At 50.8% G+C, this 24,419-nt stretch overlaps 1 protein-coding gene across 2 annotated transcripts in view; it reads right to left on the bottom strand.

Moving 5' to 3' along the window:
• DOCK1 (dedicator of cytokinesis 1) overlaps positions 1 to 24,419 on the bottom strand; it is a 437,923-nt gene that overhangs the window by 136,455 nt on the left and 277,049 nt on the right. For both annotated transcript variants that reach the window (XM_066240428.1, XM_066240429.1), the window contains exons 28-29: positions 13,698 to 13,799; positions 5,623 to 5,717 (exon numbers count right to left, since the gene is read on the bottom strand). In XM_066240428.1, the coding sequence (XP_066096525.1) occupies positions 5,623 to 5,717; positions 13,698 to 13,799 (197 nt within the window). The remainder of the gene's footprint in view (positions 1 to 5,622; positions 5,718 to 13,697; positions 13,800 to 24,419) is intronic.

Below are 24,419 nucleotides of genomic sequence, written 5' to 3'. Positions count from 1 at the left end.
ATCACTCTGTTACAAAAAATAGGCACAGAAGGTTCACCAGCTCCACAGGAGCCACATCTGATGAGGAGTGTGCAAGGAACATCCCGTGCCCACGAGTTTGGTGGACACAGCAATGGGTGGAGAAAAACACGTCCTGGTCCAAGATGCCCGCATCACAGGTGGGAGATGGAGGAGAGAAATGAGCTTAGGCTGTGGGGTCAAAAAAAGACCAACGGCCCTGGCCGGTTGGCTCAGTGGTACAATTTCGGCCCGGCGTGTGGATGTACTTGGTTTGATTCCCAGTCAAGGCACACAGGAGAAGCAACCATCTGCTTCTCCACCCCTCCCTCTGCCCCTTCTCTCTCTCTCTCTCTCTTCCCCTCCTTCAGCCATGACTCGATTGGTTCAAGCTCACTGGTCCCGTGTACTGAGGATGGCTCCATGGAGCCTCTGCCTCAAGCACTAAAAAATAGCTCAGTTGCAAGCACGGCTGAGATGGGCCGAGCTTTGGCCCCAGATGGGGGTTGCTGGGTGGATCTTGGGTATGGTACATGCAGGAGTCTGTGTCTCTGTCTCCCTTCCTTTATACTTGAAAAAAAAGAGGGGGGAAAAAAAAAGGAGACCAAGGATGCTGACTGGACACCATCCTCCTGGATTGTCCCTGGCTGTCTCCACACGGCCATGAGCTAAACGGTGAAGAGCACCAAGACACGTAAAATCAACAGCAACACGGTCCCACACATGTCGAACCGGAAGCGGTTTCAGACTCTGAAAGGACAAATATGTAAGATTAAGGCGATTCCAGATAAAAGTGACACCAGATGACAGCCTTGATGAGCGGTCTCCAAGATTTCAACAGTCCAGCAAAACCCACAGCCTTCGGTGAGCTGCTCTTCCAGACACGCCCGACGACGAGCCGCTGTGGTGGCCAGTATTCGCTGACTCGCAACATCTCAAGCATTTCAAAATTGAAACAAGAATCCCTTCTGTGGCTCGTGGACGGGTGTGGGCGGAATGTGGAGTTCCCCACCGACTCCTTCACCAGGGGCGTCTCTTGCCCAAAGCGTCATGCGTCACAAATCGCCCATCTCTCCTGACACATGGCAAAGGGTCTTCTTCCACAGCCAGCTGAGAAGTCAGCCACCCTCTCGAGTTCCCCTATGCTCTGCGTCCCAGGCAGCTTCCAGGCTGTTCGGCTTCGAGGAAGCTTCAAGTATTCCCTGTGGTTTCCCGCGTCCTACTCGAAAATCACAGCCTGTGACTCCCCCCTCAGAAACAGCACCAGATCCTGCATGAAAAGTGGTCTGGATAGAAACGACAGGCGGATATATGTACAGACCCTCCTTCAGGCCCCAGCCTGACGTGGGTGACACCTAGGACGAGGAGACACAACATCTCCCCCATCAGACAAGAGCCTTTGAAGATGACAGACAGGCACGCAGCTGCACAGGAGCTGAGGAAGTAAAAAAAAAAAAAAAATTGTGGGTTTTGTTTATTCTCCCTCCTGAGCGAGGACCACAAACCATGCAGCCTGCGAGAATTGGAACCTGGGTAAACATTTTTAAATTCTGCTGCAAGTCCGAGGAGTCGACAGATGCAGGCAAGGTTTTAGTCCGTGTTAGGCAGTCACTGGGAATCAGAAAGCCTAATCCTAAACGTCTGAAAACCGTTCTCTGTGCTGGCCCCTTTTTCTCACCCAAATGCACAGTGTAGAAACGACTTCCTCACGGGGAGTTGAAGCAAGTTTGTAAAAAATGCTTTCTTCAAGGTGAAGAACAAAGTCAAACCATCAGGCCTATTTCGTACCAGCTCACGCCTTACAATTCTGTAGTAGTCGGGCCTAATTAGTGCCCAAACACCCTTCCCGGGGATGAACTCAAGCCTGAAGTCTGGAAGAAGGACATGGAAGGGTCACCAGGCGGCCGCGGCCCTATCAACAACCGGAGAGGCCTGCACAAGGACCGCCGCGCGGCCGAGCCCTTCACCGGGAGTGCACGCCCCGTGCACACACACACACACCGCAAAGCATGCATTGGGATTTTAGCTCACACACGAACTGGATGCCAGCCCTGCTCGGCGCCCAGAGGAAGGTCCGTGCTCCTGACACAGCCTGAGAGCTAAGCGGGAGCTGGTGTCGGCCGCCCTCGGGGAAGACGGGAAGCAGGACTGGGTGCGGTGGCATGGGCACACTTGACTGTGTCTGTAAGGTGCTCATCCTGAATGTCCTCCCGCCATCTGGCACCCCTCATTCCTGCAAGCAGCAGCGCTGTCACCTCAGGCCACCGCCGATCACTCAGCGTCTGGAGAGGCGCAACCGAGGGGCGGGAATCCTCGGCGATCTCGATGAGACCCTGTAACTTGGATTCCGGATTCACGAGTCCTCGTGCCAGCGTGGACGGGCGCTGTCTCTAACGAGGTTTGACCGGCCCCGCGGACAGAGGGACGGTGCGTCTGGTGCGCGTTGGTGGAGACAACGCAGGACGAGCACAGAGATAGATCAGAGACCACAGAGCCGGATTTTGCCTGTGTCTAAGCCACAGGTGGTGAGACCCCACGTCCAGCTGTGCCAGAACTGACCAGCTGAGCTCCCAGCGGTCCAGCTGCGACATTACAACTTAACTACAGTCTCCGGAAGCTTCTGGGAATCAACACCTGGGCAGGGAGTGTTTGAAGCATGCAGGAGGAGCGGCAACTAAGTCATAGTAGGCAAAAAAAAAAAAAAAAGGAAATAGATAATGAAATAGAAACAATGTTCTATGGCATCTATGTGATTTCTAAAGGAAATTATTTTATCACAATAGTTTTTAAAGATTTTTTTTTTTTTTTTTTTTTTACTGATTTTCGAGAGGGGTAGGGAGCAGAAGCATCAACTCATAGTAGTTGCTTCTCCTATGTGACCTTGACCGGGTAAGCCTGGGGTTTCAAACCGGCGACCTCAGCATTCTAGATGGACGCTTTATCCACCGCGCCACTACAGGCCAGGCTTATTACAATATTAATAAGATCTTGTTCTTGTAGACATTCACAGCAGGACCCCAAGACGCCCGATCATGAATGGTATACTTGTATTGAACAGAGAAAGCTGACTGGGAACATCTTGACTTTACTTAAAACTCACTCAGGAAGTGGTAGATCTGGTGATAAAAAAATGGTCCGAGGATCGTGGGGTTAAAAAAAAAATACAAAAAAACCCTCACAACACTCTCTGTGAAATATGAGTCATGTTCAAGACGCAGAGGCAAGGTAGCTGGTGGCTGGGGCGTGGGCTCTGTCTGAGTGGGCAGCCTGCGGTCCTGCGTGTGGAAACCCAGTGAACAAACTACACTAACAAACAACAGAAACAGACTCACAGACACAGGGAACAGACGGACAGCTGTCGGAGTGGAGGGGGTGGGCGGCTGGGGGGAGAAGGTGAAGGCATGGAGCAAAGAAAAGACTCCTAGACACAGAGGGCAGTGTGGTGACCACCAGAGGGCAAGGGGGTGGGGGTAGAGGAGGGGACAGGGGGACGGACAGTGATGGACAGAAGGAGGGGCCTCGACTTGGGGTGGCGAACACACCGCACAGTGTACAGATGATGTGTTTCTAGAGTTGTGCACCTGAAACCTGCAGCATGTTATTAACCATGTCACCCCAATAGAATCACTAAAAATAAAAAATATATAAATAACAAGACAATAAAAGCACCGACACTGTAGCTCGTTAGGGTAATAATTAATGTTCAGCAGCCACTCCCAGGTGTTCTCCCTACAGGGAAAGGAAGAGGACTCAGGAGCCCAGAGTGAGCCACGTGAATCATCTCAGGTCACCCGGTGGGTGGAGAGGCAGGTCACCGGGGCCGCTGCCCCCGCCCTCGCACTGGTCCCCGGGGGGTGGCCGGGTCACCTGCTGGGAGCTGCCTCGCCTGGGCCTCTCCACTTCCCGTTCTCCGCCTGATGGGCGCATGGCTGAAGATGGACATCTCCTCGGCCTGAACGCTAACAGGGGCTGCTCAGAGTCCTGTCGCTGCAGGGACCGAAAAGCTGAATCTGTCCCCGTGGTCACTCAGGAAAGGCACAGGAAAGGGCCTGCTGTCGCGCGTCACACGGGGGCAAAGACGTAGGGAAAAGCAAATTAAAAGTACAATAAAATGCACCACACATCTATCGCAACGGCTGAACTACAAAAGTGACAAGAGCCAGCGCCGGCGAGGGTAGCTAGCGGGACGGTGCAATGGCACAGCCGCGGTCAGGCGGTTTCTGATGAAACGGGATGTGCAGCCCCGCGGTGCACCCCTGGGCGCTGGTGCCAGAGATGCAAGGACTTGTGTTCTTACAGACACCTGAGCCTGACTGTCCACGGCAGCTTTATCTGTCATAGCCCCAACGGGAACAAGCCGGATGTCCCTCCACAGGCGATGGCAAAACCACCCGGGGTCCATCCGCATCATGGGACACTTCTCGGCAGTCAAGGGAGCAAGCCTTCAATAACAACGGCCTGACCGGACCTCCAGGGAACAAGGCCGAGTGGAAGAGAGTCAACCATCCCCCACAGGTGACAACCTTCCTGATAGAACATTCTGAAAACTGTAGAAATGAGGAAGAAATCAGTGGTGGCCAGGGACTGGGGAGGGTGGGGTGGAAGGGAGAGGAGGGCATGTTATCAGTGGGCAAGGAGAAACCCCGCGTGGAGCCGCGCACGGTCGGGGTCTTCGCCGTGGCGGATTCATGCACGCACGCACGCCCCACACGCCCATCCGCCCCGCACGCCCGTCCGCCCCGCACGCACGCCCTGCTCAGGTCCCGGCGCATCTGGGAGAGTGTGAGCAGAGTTTACGGACGGCACCGGTATCGCCTCCCTGGCTGTGGTTTGTGCTATGGTGTCTGCACAGTGTTCGTCCTGGAGGGGACCTAGATAAAGCAGGTACCCGACCTCTCCCCGCATGACTCCTTCCGACCGCGCTGCCCACGCATCGCCAATGACCTCCACGGGAATCGCAGTCGGGGAAGGAGAAGAAGAGGGAGGCGGCTACTTCTTCTCAAACTTACTTCTTCTCAAACTCACACGTGATTGAGAACCCGGCGATCACTGGTGGTGATCAATTATTTTAATTTAAATCAACTAAAATAAAATAATAAGATAAAATAAAAAGTCCAAGGGCTGGAAAATTAACCAGCAGCCCACATAGGAGGATGACAAACACAGGGTTGATATGTTTAATACACATGAAGAAAACCCTCACGATTTCTTTGAAGCTGAAATAGGTGAGACGCAGACACACCTTTCAAAAACCAAGCATAGCGTCACTCTAGCTGATAAACCTACGTGGATCAAGTCAGGTGGCCCAGCGAGGCAGGCCACCCGACCCTCTCTGCCCTTGGCCAAGGCTAAGGGTGGGGGAAAGGGCTGGTGTCCGGGGTTGCTTTTCTCCAGGGGGCAGAGCCCAAGTTCTATTTGCCAGAGCCCCGTCCGGGCACAAGGCAATCTCCAGGGCCCTTTCTCCAAGTAAGTAGCAATATTCGCGTCACAGAAGGGGCAGCACAGGTCCTCTGAGGAGAGTCCACGGTAACCAGGCACCACCCCCCCACCCCACCCCCCACCCTGTTCCCACCAGATGCAGAGCAGGTGCCTGGTGCAAGGGGACAGCCAGGCTCCCGTACTCACCTGTTCTGCATCATGTTCATGATCACCCAGTCGAAGGGGTAGACGTTCTTCCCAATGAGGTTCTTGAACATAATGAAGGTTTCCATCAGGAAATCCTGAAAGAAAACCAAGCCACTGAGACAGGTGAACACCAATCCCACCCTCCTCCCCTGGGAACAGCTAGATTTTATAAAAGACCTTGTTTCTGTTAGCTGAATAAAAACTTTCTAAAAACTAATGGAAATGTATGTCACAAGTGCTGTGTACAACCTCTGCCTATCTGCTTACCTGAGCCACATCTTATCCGGGATCATTTTTCCAAAAAATGTCTTTGAAAATAGTCCCTGGGCACGGCTTCCTAGCAGTCACTAAGAGTTAAGATTACAAATATGTAGGCATACAATCCCTGCTTATAGAAAAAAAAAAAACACAACATATTTTCTTACAAACTTAACATGCAGGTTATTGCTATGATGACAATTAATACTGTAGTTCTATTTATTCGAAGTCCCTTTTTCATTATCACCAGGCCCTACCCAGGTGAATATGGGATTTTATTATCCACTTCTTTTTCTCATGTCGTTTAACAAATGAAAGGCTCAAAGGGGAACTCCCGGCCATCTGCACACATTCAGCTTGCCATGGGCCGTTTGAGCAGGTGGTCGGATTGCCAGGCTCTCCTGAGGACACTGAGGTCCCGGGACAGAGCCACCCAGCTGTGGTCCTGCTGCCTCGCAGACGGCCCTCGGCATTCCAAGGTCACACTCCGCTGTCCCACCTGCCTACACGCTAGGTCTGTGTCCGGCACCGGGGGTACCCATTTCCTAGGGGCTCCACCTTGTGCCTGTCAGAATTAGGCGAGGGTCTCCTATCAGATGGCCTGGCCTGGCCCTCGATCTGCACCAAGTCAAACAAAACAAGGGGTTGTCCCGGAAAAGCACGTGTCCCCGGGTGTCCACCACTCCCTCCGCTCTGGGATGGGGGAGGCGGCCGAAAGGTGACTTAGAAAAGTGAGGTCGTGGTCCGAGATCGCCAAATGAGTGCCTGTTTCTCATGGACGTACCCCACCGAGCCGTAATCAGGTGCGGTGGCTGTGACGACCAGGGCGGCAGACAGAATGGAAGTGGGCAAGAAAGCCAATCCCGGCACACAGGGCCAACCATGGACTTCTGGCAGATAGACAGACAGACGTGAAACCTGTTGGCAATAATCCGCTGCCATTCGAAATCAAGACATCTTCCTCCGCACCCTTAGTGCCAATGCCAGAACCCCTCCTATGTTAACAACTCAGGGAGCCACGGTGACCCCCCTCCTTTTTACAAGGGGCGACAGTCGAGGAGACCCCGGGGACCTGGGCAATGTCAAGAGGGAAACATCAGTCCACTGTCCCCCAAACTCTGCCCACACCAGCTCTGACCACCGGGAGCGCTGACCACCAGGAGCACTGACCACCAGGAGCCCTGACCGCCAGGAGCACTGACCACTGGGAGCGCTGACCACCGGGAGCACTGACCACCAGGAGCCCTGACCGCCAGGAGCCCTGACCACTGGAAGCGCTGACCACCGGGAGCGCTGACCACCAGGAGCCCTGACCGCCGGGAGCCCTGACCACTGGAAGCGCTGACCACCAGGAGCCCTGACCGCCGGGAGCCCTGACCACTGGAAGCGCTGACCACCGGGAGCACTGACCACCAGGAGCCCTGACCGCTGAGAGCCCTGACCACCGGGAGCGCTGACCACCAGGAGCCCTGACCGCCAGGAGTGCTGACCACTGGGAGCGCTGACCACCAGGAGCCCTGACCGCCGGGAGCACTGACCACCCAAGCAGGGGCGTTCCAGGTTCCCCAGACACCGCACGCGACAAGCGGGCTCCTCTCCTAGGTTTCAATATTGAAATTCAGATTTCGCTACTTAAGTTCCCCCATTTTGTCAAGAGTTTCACATTTTAATGATCAGTTTGCATATTTCGCCGGCTGAGTGCTGTAATTTAGTCACATCCCTATTTGCATGAAATTGCCGGCTTTCTCGCTGGTCGCTCCTCAAAGCCTAATAATTGAGATCTAGGGTCTGGTTTTTATCATTCTGGGAAGAGAAAGCCCATTTCCCCAACTCCTTTCTCCCCACCCCCTCCCGGAGGAAACACAGCCCCGTACTTCATCAGCAAGGCTCAGCTGTTCCATGGCGGCACTTTGCTGAGCCCATGGAATGCCACGCGTGGTGGGAGGCAAGGATCTGCGAGGCTTCCCTGCCGGTCTGCATAACTGAGTAGCCGCAGCAATGGTCCCCACCACCGCATTTGTCTGAAACAGTGGACGTGGCTTTGCAGACCCCATCACGCCGGCATCTCCCGAGCCCACAAGGGCCGATGGAGAACAGATACAAGCTCCTTTGCAAGAATGTTTCTCTCTCAATGCCAATCCATTCCCGCTGCACGTCTCAGTGTGATTACTGAGAGGATGTCCTGCATGCTAAGTGGGCAGCTCTCGCAATAGCCACCCGTGCGTTCTGTGGGGCAACGCTGTCTGGTCATAAACCCGTCAGCTTCTGTCCATCCCTCTCCCTGCCCACTTGATGAACGGTCCACCCTCTCTCACTTCAGCTGTCAGAGGGGCATCCCCGCCCATCCACCTGTGACCACTCTTGTCCCTTTTATTCCCTACACGTCACCCCGAGTGATCTCGTCAGATTGCAAATCTGGTCAAGGCACCCCCATTTCCCAGATCTGCAACTTCACCCACGCCCCCAGCGTTCTTAAAGACAAGGTGCCTTGACTCTCAGACACAGGAAATCACTCTGCTACACTGAAGAAATAACGGATTCAGACAAGGACCTTCCACAGATGTTAAACCCATCAGAGAAAGATTGCTGGGGCTAGAGTAACTGCAGGTGTTCTGTGGAAGCCAAAGTATCACACAAAGATGGCCCGATACTGGCAGAGGGTCCTGGGTCCTCATAGTACAGAGACCTGCACGTACTGCCTTTTAACCTCGGGGTCAAAGTTCTCATCATCAGTAGTGACCAGCTTCGTGTTTCACCTCTTGATGGACACAACAGGGAAGAACTCTTACAAAAGGATGAACCTGGCTCTGGCCTATTGGCTCAGTGGTAGAGCGTTGGCCCGTCATGTGGAAGCCCCGGGTTTGATTCCCAGCCAGGGCACACAGAAGAAGCCCCCATCTGTTTCTCCACTCCTCCTCCTTTTCCTTTTTTCTCTTTCTCTCTCTCTTCTCCTCCCGCAGCCCTGGTTCATTCGAGCAAGTTGTCCCTGGGCACTGAGGATGGCTCCATGGCCTTGCCTCAGGTGCTAAAATAGCTCAGCTGCTGAGCAATGTATTATAGCAATGGCCACAGATGGGCAGAGCATCACCCCCTAGAGGGCTTGCCGGGTGGATCCTAGTCAGGGTGCATCTGGGAGTCTGTCTCTGCCTCCCAGCCTCTCAATAACAATAATAATGATGATGATGATGATGATGATGAAAGGATGAACCCGGATTTTAGACAAAGTGTCCTGTTTGCAGGACGGACACAGGGATGGAATAACAAACTAGAAGATGTTACGAGGCGGCACCCAAAAATTTAAGAATGGGGGATAGAGAGTCTGGCTAAATTATCACTGTAGTGTCTTCCAAAAATTTAAAAACCAATGTCTTGAAAGGAAGAAAAAATAACCGAGGTAATGGACTTGTTCTAGAAGAAAAGAGGTTAGAGAAACACACAAAAGGAAATGCAGCGCAGAACCTGGACGGGGTGCTGGCTGGACAGAGCCCCGCGGGGAAGGCCGGGAACGAGGGGCAGGAGGGGGTCCGAAAGTGCGGATGGTGGAGACGCTCCCCCAGGGCCATGGAGACGTCTTGTTTCTCGAGAGATATTGGTGAAGCCACTTGGGGAGTGGGGGGAGGCACGTTTCTCACACCCTCGAGGGGTCTGACTGCACAGACAGAGAGAGGCAGAGGTCAAGGAGGCAGACCCCACGGAGCGCTCGCCCACCCGCCGCCGGCAGCGGAGCCAGGGAAGAGGAATGATAGCTTTCCTCACACCGTCCCTCCTGCTCTGCCCCAGGCTGGCGATCCTTCATAATAAATGCTTTGGAGGGAAGAGTACAGAAAAACCTGGAGGACTGGAATGAGGTCATTGGCGGTATCAATGTCAATGCCGTGGTTTTGATGGTGAGAGCGCTGATCAAGTATGATGGGTTTACAGATGTGACTGTTAGGGGACTCTGGGCACAGGTTACAGGGACCTCCCTGTTGTCCTGGCCCACAGCTGCACGTGACTCAGCGTTTATCTCAAAGACTTCACGCAAAGAAACATGCCTTCACATAACTGTCAAACGGTTAAAGAGAAAATAGCAAACGAATGACAGAAAGTTGGGCACAATCAAGAGAAGTGCACCAAGTGCTCAGCTCTGCTCACGGGGTCCAGGTGCTTTGACACCCCCAGATCCTCTCCAGGCTCCTCGGACCCCGGTTCACTCCTCAACCCCTCCCTGCACGGCTCTTCCTCCTCTTCCTCAGTTCCCCACAATCCTCTCCTTTGCAAAGAAGGCTCCCTGGCCACTGGCCGCAGTCCGGTCTGGCTACTTTGCAAGGACCCTTCCTCTGCTGCATGGGTAGTGTGGGCTAGCTGGAAGGTCCCCTGCAGCCCCGTGCTAGTTTCCACCAGTCTGCGGGGCCCAGAGAGCAGGCCCCAGCTGTCGCACCCCCATCACGCCCCCTCCACATACCAACATGAAGTCCATGCTCCCTGGTGCGCTCACTGTAGAAGGATTCTGCACCCCCAGATTCACTGCCCGGTGGAGAGAGCCATCATTAAAGCTCCATTTACAAGGAAATGGTCACGAGGGATAAAGGAACAGATGTTCAGCCTGAGGCTCCTCCTCCACCCAATGTGCTTTCGCAGGCCTGTGGGTCACCTGTGGTGGCGGATTCGTGGGGAGCTCACGGATCTCTAGGACCGGGAACACCCAATAGCAGGCTGTCTCCTGGGCAAGGACAGTCACCTGGCTCATGCCCTTGCTTTCACGGCCCCGAGAGCATCCTCACTCTCCACTTCCCAGGTGTGAGACGTCACCTTGGACCACCCCCAGCACAGGCTGACTAATGGTCAACTGTGGTTGACTGGGACAGACAGGGTGAGAAGGCATGAATCTACCTGGCCAGACCAGGACAGGTATCAGGTAGAGGCTCTCAGAGGGGGTGGGGCATTTCAGACAGAGGGGCCTGCGAGGCTCTGTGCTTGTCCCTAGACAACCCACAGTACACAGAATTGAGGTAGGCCACGGGGGGAGGGGGGTGTTGCATGGGAACATGAGTCCCCATGGGAGGAGACCAGGAGGGCAGCACCCAGGTTCTGTCAGCCCTCCAATGGCCTTTATTCTGTATCCACTTAACCAGCAAGAAGAACTTCTATCTACATTGTCTTTGTATATATCACTCCACAGACATTTCTTAAGGGCCCCTTAGTGGAAATTTGGGAGAAATAGCAAGTCACACTCCCCCCCCCCGCAGGTCCAGAGCACCCCCCCCATCACTTCGGTCTCACTATGGAGATTCCGAACCAGTTCTCCACTCTCGATCCTGGTTGTGAGGCTCAGACACTGAGAGCCAGCAACCCTTCCCACTGCTCAGTATCTCCACGGTGGGACCATCGGGAGACCCTGCATCACATTGTCCCGAAGGGGCAGCTTCTTGTGCCAGACAGCTGTGAGCTGAACACATCTGCTCCCCTCTTTTCTGGGCTGGTCTTTCTGCCTCACGCAGTGGCCTGTCCTCTCACTGGCTTGGGGTCCAAGGGGCTATTTCAGAGACTAAAAATAACAGCCCTGGCCTGGCTGGTTGGCTCAGCGGTGGAGCATTGGCCCAGCATGTGGAAGTCCTGGGTTCAATTCCCGGCCAGGGCACACAGGAGAGGCGCCCATCTGCTTCTCCACCCCTCCCCCTCTCCTTCCTCTCTGTCTCTCTCTTCCCCTCCTGCAGCCAAGGCTCCATTGGAGCAAAGTTGGCCCGGGCGCTGAGGATGGCTCCATGGCCTCTGCCTCAGGCGCTAGAATGGCTCCGGCTGCAACGGAGCAACGCCCCAGATGAGCCGAGCATCGCCCCCTGGTGGGCATGCCGGGTGGATCCCAGTCCAACGCATGCGGGAGTCTGTCTGCCTCCCTCTCCTCTTCTCCAGGAAAAAAAAAAAAAGCAACAACACTGTGGCATGTGACTTTGATGTGGACCATAACGATGTTTTTGTACAGGAATGACAAATTCAACCAAAACAGGGCTGAATTTGAAAACGTGAAGTAGCACTGGCTGGTTACCAGGAAGCAGTCTAGGGGTTATTATTTTCATATTGGAGGATTAACTAACTTCCCATTATTTAACGCAAAGTGATCTTTTATTTTTGTGGTAGGTTGTAAAAGTAGAAAAAAACAAAAACAGTCAAATACTCTCCATGGGTAGTTCATGGAAGGGAACCCAGTTCACAGAGGTTTGACCCATGAACAACTGAAACAGGTTTACAGTCCTGGCAGCACGGATCTGTGATACCCAGACCACAAATGCCGATGGGTAACGGAAGTCAAATCGCCTGCAAATGCATAATTGATTTTCTAAACTGCTGCGTCTCAGGGAAAAAGCCCTTCGGGAAATCAGGACCACACATGTGGTGAGTGTCTGTGTGTCTGCCCCACGCAGGGAGAGGACCCCCCGACCAGGCAGACTCGGGCACCCCTCAGCACGGTTCTGCGCTACCGTGGCACACAGGCCCCGGCTCCTCCCTTCTTGTCACCTCCGCTCCGTGGCGGGGTTTAAATATTTGTTAGCACTTTGCAGGTGTCGATTTTGACCATGTGATTATTCGGATAAAGGGCAGATAGTCCACTGGAGTCCTGAGTTTTCAGGATGGGTAATGTTGCTCATGCTGCAAACTTCATTACCCAGACCGGGACGTCACCTAGGAACTGTTCCCGGGGGTTCAGCCACCACGGCTCTCCTTCCATGGATCAAAGCGGGGCTGAGGCATCCGGGCAAGGCTCAGTGGTGCACACGTCAAATGCAATGTCATTGTGCCAGGAGGGCTCAAGGATCAAAGGGTGTGAGTGTGGTATGTGTTCCAGATATGACTCTACGCCAACCGGAAATGGCTCGTCAGCGTTTAAAAGAATAAAAAAGCTCAACACAAACACATATACCCATTCTTGTTCCTGGACTTTAAGAAACATGTCTATGATTTTAAGGTATAGACCCATTTTGGTTCTCCTTAGAAATTTACATATCTATATCTATATCTATACATATCCGCACAACATGGCAACAATTAATACGGTAACTTTCTGTTATACATAATCCTTTGGGAGGAAGGAAATCATCAAATGCAGATCTCTCCTTCCCAGCCCTTAAGTGGATGGATATGCAGTGAACCCCGTTCCAGGGATGCGGGTAGCCTCTGCTGCCCTCGGCTGGCATCGGGGGCCTCCAACGCAGGGTCCGTGCCACAAGACACCAGACTTTGGGTCCAATTCTAATTGGAAACGCTGTAAAGATGTTTGGTTGCAGCTCAGCAGAGGACCTGCCTCGTGGCCACGTGAGGTCAGGTTGTTAGGGAGGCAGCCCCGACGCGATCAACTCCCCTGCACCCCGATTCTCCAGCCTGGGTGTCTCAGAGTTTAGCTGAGGGAGACTGGAGAATTATTTGGAGAAATGCTGGAGGGCTTCCATGATCCCGACTAGTGGATCACGGAGCACAAGTTAAGGCCAACCACGCTCTCTCACTGACTTCTGCTGTTGAAAGTCAATCGATACATTGAAAATTCTAAGTTTTCAGTGATCCCAAAGCTCAGGAGGGAGAATGGGGACCAGAGCAGGAAAGAGAATTCTCTGGGTTCACACCACAAGTCACTCCCCATTTGGCACGAGAAGCAAGTCTGCGCCTCAGGACCCTCATGGTAGAAACTAGGCTTCTGTGAGACCTTCCCAGGTGGCTTCTCAAATCAACAGCAGGCAAGTCCCCCCAGCAAAATCGTACTTAAAATGAACATACGGACACCGGTGCTTTGCCTAAAAAGCTGGCCCCAAAACACGGGAAGGGAAAGGGGTCCAAGTCACACTCACCACAACGTCAGTCCTCATCTTTCCAAAAGTCTTGATCAAATGGGCATAATGATAATCTTCCATTTGTCGTAAAATTGCAGTCATACAAGCCACAAAGTTCCCCTGTGAAGGAATCAGAAGACACGGTCAGACGGGGAGAGAACAACCCTCACAGGAAAAGCCGGGGGGAAGCCGCGACTTCCGCCACCCCTGGCTGGCCAGCCCAGGTGACGGTCCACTCCAACCTCACGATCTTTTCTTTTCTTTGCTCTAATTCCTCCTCTCTCACTGCATTAAATTAAATGATTCTTGACACAGGGTTGTCCAGGCTGGAAAAACAAATTTGAACAGATTTGTATTAAATATGCAAAAATTAAAGACAGGGTTGGAATCGCCACTTGCGCTGTCCGAGAACCTGCTGCCCTTATTGCCAGACGACCTGCGTGAGCCCTCCCCCAGGGCCATGGCAAAGAGGCTGTTTTTCCCTCAAAACACCTGCCTGTATCCCCCATGGCCAGATTGGAGGGCGCCGACTCTGCCATGAATTACAGCCCAGCAGAATGTCAAGTGCAGGGACAGGGATTTCTCACAGAGAGGAGCTGGGAGGAAGGGAAAAAGAGGAGAAGAAAGGAAACTGCCCAAGGAAACCAGGACATTGGGGAGAAAGGCCAGGGCCGAAGCGGGGAGCAGAGGTGGCGGCCAGCATGGGCATGGCGGTGGGTGTGCATGCGTTCCTGTGTGCGGGTCTGTGCATGTGTATGCAGTTCTGTGCTTATGTGATTGCGGGTGCAGTTCTGTGCGTGTGCATGTATGTGCAGGTCTCTGCATGCGTGTATGTGCATGCAGGTCTGTGCATGTGTGTGCACGTGCATGCATGTGCAGGTCTCTGCATGTGTGTATGTGCATGCAGGTCTGTGTATGTGTGTGCACGTGCATGCATGTGCAGGTCTCTGCATGTGTGTATGTGCATGCAGGTCTGTGCATGTGTGTGCACGTGCATGTATGTGCAGGTCTCTGCATGCGTGTATGTGCATGCAGGTCTGTGCATGTGTGTGCACGTGCATGCATGTGCAGGTCTCTGCATGTGTGTATGTGCATGCAGGTCTGTGCATGCACATGGGCACTCACAGGTCTGTGTGTGTGTGAAGTTATGTTCCCGTGTGTTGTGTGTGCAGGTATGTGCATGTGTTTGTGTGCGTGCATGCGTGTGCAGGTCTCTGCACGTGTGTATGTGTGTGTAGGTTTGTGCATGCACATGGGCGCTCACAGGTCTGTGTGTAGTTATGTTCCCGTGTGTTGTGTTTACAGGTCTGTCCATGTGTTTGTGAACATGCATGTGTTTGTATGTACATGTGTGTGCAGTTATGTTCCCATGTGTGTCTGTGTGTACAGTGAAGGGGAAGTGTTCGCAGGTGGACAGGCGGCTAACCGGTCCTGTAGCCATTGACTACAATGTATCACTCCTGGGGTTCACGGCTAACATCACCTTAAAAGCCTTCTTTGCTCTTCAATATTTTCTTCTAAATTAATGACATTTTAGGAACCATATTTTCTCCTATTAAACCCGTACAAGTCTGGTAAAATCATAGGAGGCGCACTCTCAGACTTACCCCTCACTTTGCCCGATTAAATGAGCTCCCAAACTGCATTCTTTTACGAACCACCCCGCTTTCACAAGCAACACATTTGCACGTCTAAATGCCTTTTGTATTAATTTGAAATGTACTCTCTGTGGTAAAATGCTGAAGTCCAATATTGTTCCAATTCATTTTATATCTATAGGATAGATATATGCTTCCAAATGAGTCCTCTAAGGATGCATTACATAAATTGAACAAATACAATAATGATAATATGGTATCTTCCAATTGCCCAGAAATGTAAATTATTTGTGAACGACAATAATTGCCAGAATCTAGAGTCCAGGTTGGGGCTCCCGGAGAGAGCTAAGGCATGCTTCTATTCCACTGGAGGAAGGAGGGATGAAAGGGCAAGATGTCCACTTGCGAATACAAACTTGGGAAATACGTAAGTATCTGGCATCCGCGGAGTGCAAGGGACGCCACCTCCGCGCCTTCCTCACACAGTGAGATGCCATCTTTCAGGTCATGGTCTTCATCACATGACATGTTGGTCATGGACAACGAGGCCGTCAGAACCATGGCCCCATCCATCCCACCGGAAGGACAGAGCCTCTCCTGGTCCCATTCCATAGGCAGCGAAACCGAGCTGAAAGAAATTCCCCTCTGAAGACCCAAATGGAGACAGGGCGGCGCTCAGCAACACGGTCTGTTCTTTCCCTCTCATCCAGATGCACACTCTATTTCTGAGAGGTCTGAGGCCACAGCTGAGGTGAAGTAGGGACTCCGTCTCCTGTGTGCACTCCCGCAGCCACAGAGAAGGTCCGGAGGGGAAGAGGGAAGAAAGGGGCCGCCAGGGACCACGCCCACCAGGGACCATGCCCACCCTCTGGACTCACAGAGCCGCGGGGACAGACGGGGGCTCTGCCCTGCCAGAGAGGGGCTTTCCTAGAGCAAGGGGTCTACATCGGCCAAGGGGCATCTACGGGGGGCCCACACTAATTAACCTTCCACAGGTCACAAGAGTGAAACAAGGGCGGCTTCCACACTGGCATCACCTAAACCCCAAAGGCAACTAGGTCTAAATCAGAATCAACAACCCAAGTGCCGAACTCAAAAACATCAAGTTCAAAGTAGAGAATCCAGAGCTCAGAGTGGGCTTGAGAATGCGGAGGGCCCGGCGAGGAGTACATCAGGGGTCCAGCCAGACACTCGACCAGGGGACGCGGACGTACTCAATTTAGGGAGCAGAGTGCCGCGTCATGAAGAAAAAAGCTCAGGCCGGGTGGAGGCGGGGGAACTGACGTGGGGGGCACAACGGAAACACTAAAGCTAACGGAGCAACGTGAATGGCCACCAGGAAGTCCTCAGTGTGACGAGGACGTCTCAGAGAAGGCAACCTCGTGGCCCCTTCTTTAAGAAGGATGGGGACTGACTAAAGCCATCCCGGGAAACAGGACAGAGACAGCTGGTCCCAGGAGTCAGCGGTCAAAAGGTCGGCTGGTGCCAAGGTACTCCTTACTTAACCTAAGGAATGTTCCAGAAGGAGTACGTCCTGTTCAGTCTTTCTCAGAGGGGGCAGGTCCTGCAATTTGGGCTTTTTTCTAAACTAAAACTTTGGGCCCCGCTAGGAAAGGAGAGATGTGCCTGTTAACACTCACAGAAATGCACCCCTTCCCCATCCATCCCTCGAGCATGGAGGCCATCCGCAGGGCCGCGGCACTCTGAGAGAGAAAGCACGGCGGTCACCATGAAGCGGTACCGGTACCGCTCACACAAACCCACGGTGTGGTTTCCAGGGCGGTTAACACGGGTAGTTATGGAAGCCATGTTTGGAAAGCAGTTACACCCCAGAAACCGAAGTGGGGAGAACTGTGAACAAAGTTTCATCCTGCAGGCTCAGAAAAAAAAAAAGTTACCAATCTGTGCTTTTTAATTGATCTGCTTGCAATGCATTTAGAAGTCAAACGAGGCTTTTACTTGAAATGAGGGGAAGGTGGGAAGGCTGGCGGCTTGGCGGGGGTGGGGGTGGGGCGTGTGTCCTCTTAGAGCCGCAGCCTGGGGACCAGGTTCCAGCCCTGGCGGCTGAGTGCAGATGAATAAATAAATAAAAATAAGACGTATCCCTGACGACATCAAAGCAATGCAAAACAGAGAGCAGGCAGGGGACGGGTGCCCACGGTTTATAATTCAGGACAGAGAATGCCTAATAAACCAACAATGTGAACTTCATTAGCAATCAGAGATGAAAATGATGGGCCGTCACTTGCTTGCCAGAACAGCAGAGAAGAATTTTTGAAGTGATGAGGCCGTCAGCAAGGCGCAGGGATGAGCGATCTTGTACACAGCTGGGGGGGGGGGGGTAGAAATTGCTATAACCTTTTTAAAAAGCGATTTAGCAATAGGTTTGAAAAGTCTTGGGGAAAAAAAATAACTCATCTCTTCGGTAACTCTACTGCTCACAATCCCCCTACGGTAGGAATTCAAGGCAGGAAATTTTACGCCCCAAGTTGTCCGGTGCGCATCACTGTGGATACCGGAACGCGTAACGGCAAGAGATCCGGTGCGCATCACTGTGGATACCGGAACGCGCAACGGCAAGAGACCGGGTAAAAACAGCGCAGCGTTCGGTAGAGCTGAGAGATAAAATACCGAGTAGCAATTCAACTTGAATCTCAGATAAACAGAGAGGAATAAGGACGTCCCAAACATCGCACTGGAAACACTACGTGGGACATCCATCTACCAGGACTGGGCGCATTGTTGACCTGGAGTTCACACTGAACCGGGCGTCCTGTATTTTTCCTTCGCTACATCAGGCAACCATGCCAGTCATGATGGAATAACATGCCAACGTTAAAACAGGCCACATTAACCATGCAAATGCAAAATGCTTTAATGACATGAGAAAATGATGGAGATAATTATATGTATTTATATGTATAAATATATATATACACACATATACATTTACATACATATGTATATATGTGTATACATATGGTATATATAAATATATACACACATATGTATACATATATGTATACATATACATATATTGAAATATATATATGTGTATATATATATACACACACACACACACACACACACACACACATAAAGAATATAGCACAGGAAAAAATAAAAAGAAGTACTCGGAAAAAACCCCACAAAGTCATCAGGTCTGGTGGAAGAATGAGCCCAGATTACATTGATAAACCAAAAAATGTTTATGAGGTAGTCCTGAGAGTGAGAGAGAGCTCATTTTACATCATAGACCAACTCTCCTGACCCCAGGTCACCCGTTCCTACTCCCTTATCCTCACAAACCCCTTTTTCAGGGCTCCCCGCCTGTGTGGACCCGGTCCCTGCTTTGCACTGCCCCTTAGGACCTGGACTGGACTTGCCTCTGAGCTCAATCAGAGCTGCTCGCCATGCCCCAGGTCCAGAACTGTCTGGGCCCCCAGTGCACTGGGCAGGTGGACAGGCAGACAAAGGACAGGTAGAGCAGCAGACAGGTAGAGCTGAGATCATGTAGAGTGGAGGGCAGGTGGACAGGCAGACAAAGGACAGGTAGAGCAGCAGACAGGTAGAGCTGAGATCATGTAGAGTGGAGGGCAGGTGGAATGGAGGACAGGTACCACGGTGAACAGGCAGACCTGACAGCAAGTGGAACTGTAAGTGGGCAGAACGGAGGATGGACAGGCAGAATGGAGGACGGAGCGAATGTTGGCAGGTGGAACTGAAAACAGGGAGAACAGAGGCAGGTGGTGAAGCAGGGGACATTTTTGTGGCAGACAAATGAAGGTAAGATGTCACTGCAGGATACAGAGATAAGAGGTTAGAGAAAGGACAGATTTTGGAGAATGAGAACTACCTTCTAAAGTGTGTCTGTCAGCTTTGCTCAGTTTAAGATCTAAGAGTGAGGGCATGAAATAGAAGAAAAAAAATCCCACGGAATTCCCTTCACAGTCCTGCAGAGCTGTGACAGTGAGCCACGTGAACTTGAAAAGGACAGACTTAGCCGTGGACTTGAAGGTAGGGTCCGCAGTTGCCCGCGGTAAGTCCATCAACCAGACAGGAATGTTGCCATGGCGCCGGAGCTCCGGTGTCCTCTCTCCAGAATGCACGGCAGAAACTGCAACTCACTCAAGTGCTCCAAACGCCAAGGGATTAGGGGGCCGCTCCAAACCCTAAAAGCTGCTGGCGCTGCCCCCAGTGACCCAGGAACCCAATGGCTATAGGGCAGGCTCCAGGTTCGAAGGAAATAATTCCACTTGTCGAATCGAAGATTACACTCCATGCCCCCAGTGAGGATGTAGGAAAAACATGAAGCGTGTTTCCAGCAAGGCCAGAACTTGGAAGAGAGTCACCCTTATTTATAAGGTCAAATGTCAGATAGACTGGTGACACAAACCCACTTTATAACCATCATTAGAAAGAAAACGTAATCCTCCAGGAACATTTGCGATATATTGCTCAGGGACACTAGGCAGGAATTGTAAAGGTGGGAAAGATGTAGGGCTTGGTGAATTCCCAATGGCTTTCAATTGTTAGGAAGAGGATTCGAGCCAAATAATCGATGCTGCGAAGCAACCTTGATATGACCTAGGATACAGGAAGAGGGAATGCAGCTAGGAGCCAAGTCCTCCACTGAAAAGGCAGGTGTGACTTGACTAAATCCACGGACAGGTAAGCTCTTGGTACAGGTAAGCCAAAAACTCTACAGAGCACGGGGCTTTCTGCTTTCAAGAGGAAAAGCTGTGGTTGCCTGTTTCAGGGTCCTACTGCAGTGCTTGGTAAAGGTATTTCTTCTGCTGTTAATTCAATATCTGATTAAGCATAAGATATGACAAAAAGGCTGAGTCGGGTTCTATTGTTCAAACAGAGGTTCTTGGAAAAAATGAACTTGCTACATGCCTTTCTCCAGAACCACCACCACGCGGTAGAACGGAGATCTGGGTTTTGTCCTTTTCCCGTTGAAAGAGAAATTCCGTCTCCTGATGCCTTTACCCAATGTACGCTTACTTTTTATTCATTTAGCTTCCAAAATAGTGTGAATCTTTATTTTATAAAGGACCATACAGATTAAAGGATGTTTGTAAAAATAAACTACAAGGAATTTAAAACAGAACGGTTGATCAACTACACTGATGTCACCTATGAGCTATTTTTCAACTACTTGCAACAAAATTTCACCTACAATTTAAATTGAGTGCTTGGGTGAATTCAGAGAGTAGGACTATTTTATATCATTGCAGACACTATAAGGAATGAAATCTACTTTTAAAAAATAAAATCAATTACAACTTTACAGTGGCAATAATTATAGGAAGTCATTTGTGGGCCAAACATCCTGACAGGTATGTTTGGATCTTATGCTACCCGTAACAATTATTTGATACTTAGTCAGTGTAATAAGTTAAATGCATGCTCAGATTTTTTATGAAAATAAAAATAAAATACAATCAAATTTTATACATGCAATTGTATTTTGTAATATAATGAGGAATACATACTTTATATACAACTACTTAATAATAATTCATTTGCTGCCAACCCTCATCAGAGAGTAAAGCAGAAAAATGTATATTTATTTTCATAAACTCAGTAAATGAGATATTGGAATCTTAGAGAGTATAGAATCTTCAGACTTCTCCCATGATATACAGCATCTTTAAATATACTGTAATAGGAACAAAAGTAATTCAATCTTAATAAAATTTTACTATTGAAGGGAGGGTCAATATGCTTACAGAGTTGTTTTTTTTAATTGACTTCTGTCCACAAAGGACATTATTGCCATTATAGTTACAGATTAAAGTTGAAACTCTTTATTGAACGAAACGCAATGCCTACATATGAATCATAAAAGGATACTGTCCTCAACGTCATTTCTATTGGTTGGATGAGTTGGTGAAGAGACTATGTCACACAGCAGGTGTTAAAAATTAATGAATCCTAAGGAAGAAACAATATTTCAAAATATGAGGTTGTTGTGTAACAGGAACAGAGATGGTCTCAGTTGTAATACACTATTCTTAGGAAATGTTTATACATAAACGCATACAGATACTGTGTGCATGGATGGATATGCTCAACCAGCACACAAAGCCACGTGTCACCACCCACGGCTTGTCTCCTTATGACTACGTGAACCAACATGATTTTGGCGCTACATGCCTTAATGTTTATTTTAAAATCTCTTAACTGCGGGGAAGTGGGACTCCCTCTGGGTGTACCGGAGAGAACCCCTACAGAGCGATGTACCTGTCTCGCAGGTGTGTAAAGGAAAACACAGCCAGCAGGTGGCGCATCGCCTTGGGCCTCCACGCCCACCTCAGCCCCCACCACAGCCTGGAGGAAACCGAAGGTCCCCCTTGGGATTCCGAGGAAACGTGTCCCCTGGAACATACCAGAAGAAGCTGAGTGGATAAGGACAAAAGGACGAAAAGGTTCAACGTGATGCACAGTACTAACGAGCGCCGCGCTCAGTACATTTTCAATGAGTGGGCACTGCTGAGGGTACGGGCTTCCTGGAGGGGGGCTGGAAGGGGCTGTCACGCTGGGAGCTGGGGACAATCACTCTCCCCTACACCAATGGGACCAGGTCCAAAAGACTGGAGAGGGTGCTTGGGGACCTCCCGCCATGCGCAGGACACGTGGGACCATCTGGGTGTCACCATGAACAAAGAGAGGGATGAGTTATAACACACCAAGTGACAATGAAACATCCCTCAGTCTATATACTGACACACAAAGGTGGGGGGTGAGGCCGAGAAGCCAACGCAATGCTATTCCTGAGTGAAGACCACAAAATACGAATGCATGAGCGTGAGAGAATCAGGAAACCATCAGCTTCAACTGCTAAAGCAACGGGTCATTCTAGCCGGCATCCCCCATGGGCAGGGAGACCACTCGGTTGGTCAGAGCGAACTGAGGAGGAAGATCCTCACAGATTCCATTACAGTCCACGCCTCCTGGTCTGACGGGCATGCCAGGGACGCATCATCACTTCAGTCACATGTTGTACCCAAAATGTTTAATCGTGAGGAAATGCACGGGCAGATTCAGACAACGGTTCACTTGACAAAACAATGGACCTGACCCCTTAAACATGTCAACAGGGAACTTTCATTGGATATGACATGATATGAGGGAATCATTATTGTTCATTTTCGTCGGTGTGGTAACATTGTGACTGCACAGCAGATGTGGTCTTGGGAGGTGCACGAGACTACAGGGACGATGTAGCATGACGCCTGTGATACACTTTTTGGTCTGGCCACACACCAAATTCACATTATAATAAATACAAATGCACAAGGAAGGGCGGGCGGGGAGAACATAGGTCAGTGAGCAACGGGTCTGCTTCACGAGAGGTCTGTCCGTCTTCCTGCCACCTTTTCTCAACTCTTCTGTACTTTAAAAGAAATACAATTAGAAGCTGGGGGAAAACAATTTCTACCCACAGCCTAGTGGGAAAGACATACATGACAATTAAGGAAAAATGTTACAAATACTAAAGTGAGTTATTACAGACTGACAAGGGAATTCTAAGGAGGGGGTATTTCTTTTCCAATCCTACATAGGAATGACTACAAAGTATAACAACAGGAATACAAGCAATTGTTTAGCTGTTTTTTTAAGTACACTGAGGGGTTGGGCAGTGAGCAGCCTGAAACAAGCCAGATCCAGGAATATTCAGTCTGGAAAACATCTGAGGAGTGAAAATACAGCTAGACGGGTGGGTTGCATGGCTTCTGCCTATAGCATGCCACCATATGCATTCTTCTCAAATGCACGAACGGTTCGTTTATTTGGACCGTTCACTGTACACCTGTCTTTTGGCCTCAATTAAATACAGAAAAGAGTAAAATCATCCTGTTTCCCTATCAATATGGATTTTAATATCACTCACATTCCTTTCACCACTTGACAATATGTCTCTAATTATGATAAACGTGATACAGGTATATGCTAGAAAATTAGAAGTCAAGAGTTCTCAGGCAGACAGACAGGGGTCACCCCTCAACAAAGTTCAAGAACACTGTAGAAAGGAGAATGGGCTATGAGCTCTCTGAGCCTCAGCGTGTCCATCTGTAAAGTGGTGAGAGTGAGCTTCAAGCCTGGAGTTTCCCGGCAGGTTTAAGTCAGTGATCTCTGTAAGGATATTACCACAGCCACACACAAAAACCCGCTGAAAATGTATCACAGGCCCAAACGCAAAAAGTAAAACAACAAAACTCTAGAAGAAAACACAAGAGAAAAAACCTTTGTGACTTTGGGTTCTTAAAAACAAAAACAAAACAAAAAAGCATACAACATAAAAGAAAAAGAGAGACAAGATGGCGCTGGAGTAGGCGGACGTACCAGCATCTACCTCCCAGAACCAATGTGGATTACAAACTAATTTTATGAACTATCAGCTGGAAAAACCAACTTTGGACTAAACTAAAAGGACTCTTCAACCAAGGAAAGCTGAAGAAGCCACACAGAGACTGGTAGGAAAAGCGGAAACGCGGAGAGGGCTGCCCAGCTTCTCGGAGCGAACGGCACCAGGGAGAGACTCGCGTGGCGGGAAGTGAGTTTAGCAGAGGGGGAAGGGTCCTGAGCCCCAGGAACAAAGCCCCAGCCTGCAGCCCCAGAGCCCTGAAGAAGCGTAAGGACAGTATTTAGCTGGAAACAAGTCAGGATACTGTTTGTGAGAGAGTCTGGTTTCTCAGACCCAGGATCCTTCTTAAAGGGACCACGCAGAACATCTCTCTCACAAACACTCACCCGGGGCTCCTGGAGACGGAGGGAGAGGGGAGAGAACCACAGTAACAGGAAGAGAGTGCAATCTAGGAGGCATAGGGAAAAACATTTTGGGAGATAGCCACCCTAACCCCTGGGACGAGTCACTCCCCAAAGCTGAAGTGAATATTTCCCCCGGAAACAGCAATACCAGCAAAGGGAAGCAGGAGAGCAGCCAAACAAGCTCCCCCGCAGCATTCAGAGCAGAGTCGCATAGAAGGAGGGAGCTTTCAGGTCTACGGTAGTGAGTCTTAGGGTCCGAGCTGCAACGCCCCCACCCACGCGGCTGAGGGTGCACCGGAGAGCGGGCGGCAGCGGGAGACAAAAGCGCGGTTCTGCAGGCAGGGGCGGAAGCCGGCTGGCCACC

The sequence above is a fragment of the Saccopteryx bilineata genome, chromosome 7, assembly GCF_036850765.1.
Source record: "Saccopteryx bilineata isolate mSacBil1 chromosome 7, mSacBil1_pri_phased_curated, whole genome shotgun sequence".
Classification (NCBI taxonomy): domain Eukaryota; kingdom Metazoa; phylum Chordata; class Mammalia; order Chiroptera; family Emballonuridae; genus Saccopteryx; species Saccopteryx bilineata.
This window is presented reverse-complemented; position numbering and strand designations above follow the sequence as displayed.